Here is a 7,500-nt window from a genome sequence, read left to right as displayed (position 1 = left end):
GCGCTTCCAAACACTTCCAGTCATGAATGGCCGAAGGAAGAGTGGGCGTCTGAAGGACGTCTGGCAGAGGACTCACTCCCAAATGACATACAAGAACTGACAAGGCAGAAGTCAAAGTCAGAGATGATGTCCGGGTGGCACAAGTCCTGTTTCAAAGAGTTGGTTCAGGCCGCTTTCAGTGAATATCCGAGTGTCATGGGTTGACCCAGGCCATTTGGGTACAACATCTAAAATGTTGTATTCTGCATCAAACCCAATTTGAGTGTTGATGCTGTGGTACCTCTTTCTGTTCACATAAACATCCTCATTAATGCTGGGCGCAATGATCTTTATGTGAGTGCCATCAATTGAACCTACAACTCCTGGAAATCCAGCTATCTGCATAAACTGGGTTTGCTTCTGTTGGATGACACGGGGTGTTGTTGGGAAGTCAATAAAAAGGGTTACAGTGTGTGGCGCTGTAAGTGCCATAATTGTTTGCATGACGACTCGGCTAATTGTTGGTTGGGATGGTCCCAAATCATCAGAACTACACTGCTGCATTTTCCTGTAGCAAGAAAACGAAGCATCAGCACTTTTAATTAAGCTGGGATGGCGTTGCTGCGTGTAGTTGAAGGTGAGATGACATCTCTCACCAAGTCAGTGGCAACGATGATTCCTGCTCTGTCCAGTCTATATCGTTTGATTAATTGAAATTCATCCAACATTTCAAAGACAATCGTCCTCTCTTGGAAGGTTTGCACGTGTCTCTGTCTTCTCAGTGCCATCTCAGCCCCCTGGTGGCAACTCTTAACATCTTAAGAGTCCTCTGGAGCAGTCTTAACTTTTCGGGAGAGTAAGAGTGATTCTTATACTTGAGAGTTTTGATAACTGGCACTTACACTTAACTCTGTGAGTAGGAGCAAATCTAAAAAAATTTCAGCACTTAAGTCCAAAATTTCACTCTAAGAAGTTTGATAAATGCGGGCCCAGAATCAGGTGTTCCAATCACTTCCATGGCCACAGGAACTTAGTCACAAAGTGGTGGGCCACGTAGGCCATGTGGATGCTGAAGCGTGTAGTGCGAAGAGATCGGCAACTTTCTGCAGAGTCAATCACTCAGTCTGTAGTCAATCACTACAGACATCCAAACTTCATGTGGCCTTCAGATTAGCTCAAGAACAGTGCACAGAGAGCTTCATGGAATGGGTTTCCATGGTCGAGCAGCTGCATCCAAGACATACATCACCAAGTGCAACTGTAGAGCAATGGCGGCACATTCTCTGGAGTGATGAATCACGCTTCTGAATCAGGGGGGATTATGGTGTGGGGTTGTTTTTCAGGAACACTGGGCTTAGTTCCAGTGAAAGGAACTCTGAATGCTTCAGCATACCAAGACATTTTGGACAATTCCATGCTCTCAACTTTGTGGGAACAGTTTGGAGCTGGTCCCTTCCTCTTCTACATGACTGTGCACCAGGGCACAAAGCAAGGTCCATAAAGACATGGATGGCAGAGGCTGGTGTGGATGAACTTGACTGGCCTGCACAGAGTCCTGACCTCAACCTGATATAACATCTTTGGGATGAATTAGAGCAGAGACTGAGAGCCAGGACTTCTTGTCCAACACCAGTATGTGACCTCACAAATGCACTTCTGGAAGAATGGTCAAAAATCCCCATAAACACACTCCTAAACCTTGTGGACAGCCTTCCCACAAGAGTTTAAACTGTTCTAGCTGCAAAGGGTGAACCAGCGTCATATTGAACCCTATGGATTAGAAACGGGGTGTCACTTAAGCTCATATGTGAGTCAAGGAAGATGAGCAAATACTTTAGCCAATATAGTGTATCTCTAATGACTCTACGATACATCCATTTAATTGGTTGACATCTCCTGTATCCTCCAATCAGAAGACAGTAGGATAATCCCTGACCTCTGATGACGTGTGTGTGCAGGGTCAGCATGGGGCCCCGGGCCCTGATGGGAGGGCAGGACTTCCTGGTGCACGTGGGGACCTTGGGCTGCCTGGCGCTGTTGGAGACAGAGGACCTGCCGGGTCACAGGTAAAGATCAGCATCTCTGGTGTGTCTTCACACCTTCACCTGTTCTCCAGATATACTCTCAGTTCTCCCAGTACACTCTCTCACCAGTACACTCTCTCCCAGTACACTCTCTCCTAGTGCACTCTCTCCCAGTGCACTCTCTCACCAGTACACTCTCTCCCAGTGCACTCTCTCCCAGTGCACTCTCTCACCAGTACACTCTCTCCCAGTACACTCTCCCACCAGTACACTCTCTCCCAGTGCACTCTCTCCCAGTACACTCTCCCACCAGTGCACTCTCTCCCAGTGCACTCTCTCCCAGTGCACTCTCTCACCAGTACACTCTCTCCCAGTACACTCTCCCAGTACACTCTCTCCCAGTGCACTCTCCCACCAGTACACACTCTCCCAGTACACTCTCTCCCAGTGCACTCTCCCACCAGTACACACTCTCCCAGTGCACTCTCTCACCAGTACACTCTCTCCAGTACACTCTCTCCCAGTACACTCTCTCACCAGTACACTCTCTCCCAGTACACTCTCCCACCAGTACACTCTCTCCCAGTACACTCTCTCCCAGTACACTCTCCCACCAGTACACTCTCTCCCAGTGCACTCTCTCCCAGTGCACTCTCTCCCAGTACACTCTCTCCCAGTGCACTCTCTCACCAGTACACTCTCTCCCAGTACACTCTCTCCCAGTGCACTCTCTCCCAGTACACTCTCCCAGTGCACTCTCTCCCAGTACACTCTCTCCCAGTACACTCTCTCCCAGTGCACTCTCTCCCAGTGCACTCTCTCACCAGTACACTCTCTCCCAGTACACTCTCCCACCAGTACACTCTCCCAGTGCACTCTCTCCCAGTACACTCTCTCCCAGTGCACTCTCTCCCAGTGCACTCTCTCCCAGTACACTCTCTCCCAGTGCACTCTCTCCCAGTGCACTCTCTCACCAGTACACTCTCTCCCAGTACACTCTCCCACCAGTACACTCTCTCCCAGTACACTCTCTCCCAGTGCACTCTCTCCCAGTACACTCTCTCCCAGTGCACTCTCTCACCAGTACACTCTCTCCCAGTACACTCTCTCCCAGTGCACTCTCTCCTAGTACACTCTCTCCCAGTCAACTCTCTCCCAGTGCACTCTCTCACCAGTACACTCTCTCCCAGTACACTCTCTCCCAGTGCACTCTCTCCCAGTGCACTCTCTCACCAGTACACTCTCTCCCAGTACACTCTCCCACCAGTACACTCTCTCCCAGTGCACTCTCTCCCAGTACACTCTCTCCCAGTGCACTCTCTCCCAGTGCACTCTCTCCCAGTACACTCTCTCCCAGTGCACTCTCTCACCAGTACACTCTCTCCCAGTACACTCTCTCCCAGTGCACTCTCTCCCAGTGCACTCTCTCACCAGTACACTCTCTCCCAGTGCACTCTCTCCCAGTACACTCTCTCCCAGTGCACTCTCTCCCAGTGCACTCTCTCACCAGTACACTCTCTCCCAGTACACTCTCCCACCAGTACACTCTCTCCCAGTACACTCTCTCCCAGTGCACTCTCTCCCAGTACACTCTCTCCCAGTGCACTCTCTCACCAGTACACTCTCTCCCAGTACACTCTCTCCCAGTGCACTCTCTCCTAGTACACTCTCTCCCAGTCAACTCTCTCCCAGTGCACTCTCTCACCAGTACACTCTCTCCCAGTACACTCTCTCCCAGTGCACTCTCTCCCAGTGCACTCTCTCACCAGTACACTCTCTCCCAGTACACTCTCCCACCAGTACACTCTCTCCCAGTGCACTCTCTCCCAGTACACTCTCTCCCAGTGCACTCTCTCCCAGTGCACTCTCTCCCAGTACACTCTCTCCCAGTGCACTCTCTCACCAGTACACTCTCTCCCAGTACACTCTCTCCCAGTGCACTCTCTCACCAGTACACTCTCTCCCAGTGCACTCTCTCCCAGTACACTCTCTCCCAGTACACTCTCTCCCAGTGCACTCTCTCCCAAGTACACTCTCTCCCAGTGCACTCTCTCACCAGTACACTCTCTCCCAGTACACTCTCTCCCAGTACACTCTCTCCCAGTACACTCTCCCACCAGTACACTCTCTCCCAGTACACTCTCTCCCAGTGCACTCTCTCACCAGTACACTCTCTCCCAGTACACTCTCTCCCAGTGCACTCTCTCCCAGTGCACTCTCTCACCAGTACACTCTCTCCCAGTACACTCTCCCACCAGTACACTCTCTCCCAGTGCACTCTCTCCCACCAGTACACTCTCTCCCAGTGCACTCTCTCCCAGTGCACTCTCTCCCAGTACACTCTCTCCCAGTGCACTCTCTCCCAGTGCACTCTCTCACCAGTACACTCTCTCCCAGTGCACTCTCTCCCAGTACACTCTCTCCCAGTGCACTCTCTCCCACCAGTACACTCTCTCCCAGTGCACTCTCTCCCAGTGCACTCTCTCCCAGTACACTCTCTCCCAGTGCACTCTCTCCCAGTGCACTCTCTCCCAGTACACTCTCTCCCAGTGCACTCTCTCCCAGTGCACTCTCCCACCAGTACACTCTCCCACCAGTACACTCTCTCCCAGTACACTCTCTCCCAGTGCACTCTCTCCCAGTGCACTCTCCCACCAGTACACTCTCTCCCAGTACACTCTCTACCAGTAAAATTATGGTAAAATGATGAAGGGTTAATCTATGTCTGACCTTTTGACCTCGGCTTGACCTGTATGGTTTTTCAGGGCGAGAGAGGCTTACCTGGTGAGAGGGGACCAGCTGGCACCAAGGGCAGGGAGGGCACGTCTGGAGACCAGGGCAAGAAAGGTGACCCAGGGGTCAAAGGTCAATCGGTGAGGAAAGCACCGCTATACTGTCCATGACCGACACAGATCAGTGATATAGTCTCCTGTACTGAACATGTGTGTGTGTGTGTGTGTGTGTGTGTGTGTGTGCGTGTGTGTGTGTGTACATGTGTGCGTGTGTGTGTGTGTGTACGTGTGCGTGTGTGTGTGTGTGTGTACGTGTGTGTGTGTGTGTGTGTGTGTGTGTGTACGTGTGTGTGTGGTGGTGTGTGTCGTGTGTGTGTGTGTGTGTGTGTGTGTGTGTGTGTGTGTGGTGTGTGTGTGTGTGCGTGTGTGTGTGTGTGTGTGTGTGTGTGTACGTGTGGTGTGTGTGTACGTGTGTGTGTGTGTGTGTGTGTGTGTGTGTGTGTGTGTGTGTGCGTGTGTGTGTGTGTGTGTGTGTGTGTGTGTGTGTGTGTGTGTCTCTGCAGGGTGAAGCTGGAGAACAAGGCATGCTAGGTCTACAAGGTTTCCCAGGACCCAAGGTCTGCACACTCAGTCACACACACACACATCACATTATCACAACAACCTGCAGGGTATTAACTCCAGAAGGCCAACATCATAAATTGCAAATGAAACACAACATAGTTACAATCATTTCACTGGCTATTATTTCAGCAGCTGTAGCCGTAGTCTTTGAGACCAGTACCACACCATACCACACCAGTACCACACTGCACCAGTACCATTTCTGACCACACCGTACCAGTACCATTTCTGACCACACCGCACCAGTACCATTTCTGACCACACAGCACCAGTACCATTTCTGACCACACCGCACCAGTACCGTTTCTGACCACACAGCACCAGTACCGTTTCTGGCCACACCGCACCAGTACCATTTCTGACCACACCGCACCAGTACCATTTCTGACCACACCGCACCAGTACCATTTCTGACCACACAGCACCAGTACCATTTCTGACCACACCGCACCAGTACCATTTCTGACCACACCGCACCAGTACCGTTTCTGACTGCTTTTCTCAGCCCTGACATTAGAAGTGTCCATTACTGAACTTGACGGACATCTGTAAACATTACTGGTGTTTCTGGATTTAGACGGGTGTTGTGCTCTCTGATTGGTCCAGGGGCCGCATGGAGATTTTGGCTTTGTTGGCACTCCAGGACCCAAAGGGCCAGTGGGCCCACTGGTGAGGAACATTTCTTTCTCCTCTCTCTCTCTCTCTCTCTCTCTCTCTCGACATCGGTGTGTTCAGTCTTTCTCTCTCTGTCTGTCTCTGTCTCTCACACTCTTTCTCTTTCCTCCCTTCCCATCTTCCTCTCTGTTTCCTTTTAATGTTTCATCCATGTGTGCATGATATGTGTGTGTGTTTGTGTCTGCGCATGTTTCAGGGTTTCGTGGGTCCTGCTGGTCCAGTTGGGATGATTGGTCCAATGGGAACACCAGTGAGTAACTATTCTTTATTTTTAATTAATGCATATGTAAGGACATGCATGTATTTAGTTCATTTGATGTATGTGTGTGTGTTTTACTACAGGGTCCTCAGGGTCCCAAAGGAGGAACAGGAGAAATGGTGAGAAGTTGTTTGTAATCTGGAATCATTATGAGCATGAATAAGCATTTTGAATAGTACTGTACCCCAAACAGCATGCATGGTCAGATATCCCATCTCTTACATCATAATTAAGCCCATCCCATCTCTTACATCATAATGGAGCCCATCCCATCTCTTACATCATAATGGAGCCCATCCCATCTCTTACATCATAATGAAGCCCACCCCATCTCTTACATCATAATGAAGCCCATCCAATCTCTTACATCATAATGAAGCCCATCCAATCTCTTACATCATAATTAAGCCCACCCCATCTCTTACATCATAACGCGGCCCATCCCATCTCTTACAACATAATGAAGCCCACCCCATCTCTTACATCATAATTAAGCCCATCCCATCTCTTACATCATAATGGAGCCCATCCCATCTCTTACATCATAATTAAGCCCACCCCATCTCTTACATCATAATGAGGCCCATCCCATCTCTTACATCATAATGGAGCCCATCCTATCTCTTACATCATAATTAAGCCCACCCCATCTCTTACATAATAATGAAGCCCATCCCATCTCTTACATCATAATGAAGCCCATCCTATCTCTTACATCATAATTAAGCCCATCCAATCTCTTACATAATAATGAAGCCCACCCCATCTCTTACATCATAATGAAGCCCACCCCATCTCTTTACATCATAATGAAGCCCATCCAATCTCTTACATCATAATTAAGCCCACCCCCTCTCTTACATCATAATGAGGCCCATCCCATCTCTTACATCATAATGAAGCCCATCCCATCTCTTACATCATAATGAAGTCCGTCCCATCTCTTACATCATAATGAAGCCCATCCCATCTCTTACATCATAATGAGGCCCATCCCATCTTTTACATCATAATGAAGCCCATCCCATCTCTTACATCATAATGAAGCCCGTCCCATCTCTTACATCATAATGAAGCCCATCGCATCTGCACTGAATCCCATAGGAAATAAAATGTGAAAAAACCTGAGGACACGGACATACACACATACACACATAAACACATACACACACACACACGTGCACTCAAGCAGACAATGGAGAGTATA

The 7,500-nt window shown here is 49.5% G+C and overlaps 1 protein-coding gene across 1 annotated transcript in view; it reads left to right on the top strand.

Annotated features, from left to right (window-relative positions):
- The window catches only part of LOC143496586 (uncharacterized), a 105,703-nt gene that overhangs the window by 89,572 nt on the left and 8,631 nt on the right, over nucleotides 1-7,500 (top strand). The window contains 6 exon segments of the mRNA XM_076992761.1: nucleotides 1,938-2,045; nucleotides 4,769-4,876; nucleotides 5,299-5,352; nucleotides 5,966-6,028; nucleotides 6,231-6,284; nucleotides 6,377-6,412. Coding sequence (XP_076848876.1) covers nucleotides 1,938-2,045; nucleotides 4,769-4,876; nucleotides 5,299-5,352; nucleotides 5,966-6,028; nucleotides 6,231-6,284; nucleotides 6,377-6,412 — 423 coding nt within the window.

The sequence above is a fragment of the Brachyhypopomus gauderio genome, unplaced genomic scaffold (assembly GCF_052324685.1).
Source record: "Brachyhypopomus gauderio isolate BG-103 unplaced genomic scaffold, BGAUD_0.2 sc97, whole genome shotgun sequence".
Classification (NCBI taxonomy): domain Eukaryota; kingdom Metazoa; phylum Chordata; class Actinopteri; order Gymnotiformes; family Hypopomidae; genus Brachyhypopomus; species Brachyhypopomus gauderio.
The sequence above is the reverse complement of the archived record's forward strand: the minus strand, read 5'-3'. Positions and strand labels throughout refer to the sequence as shown.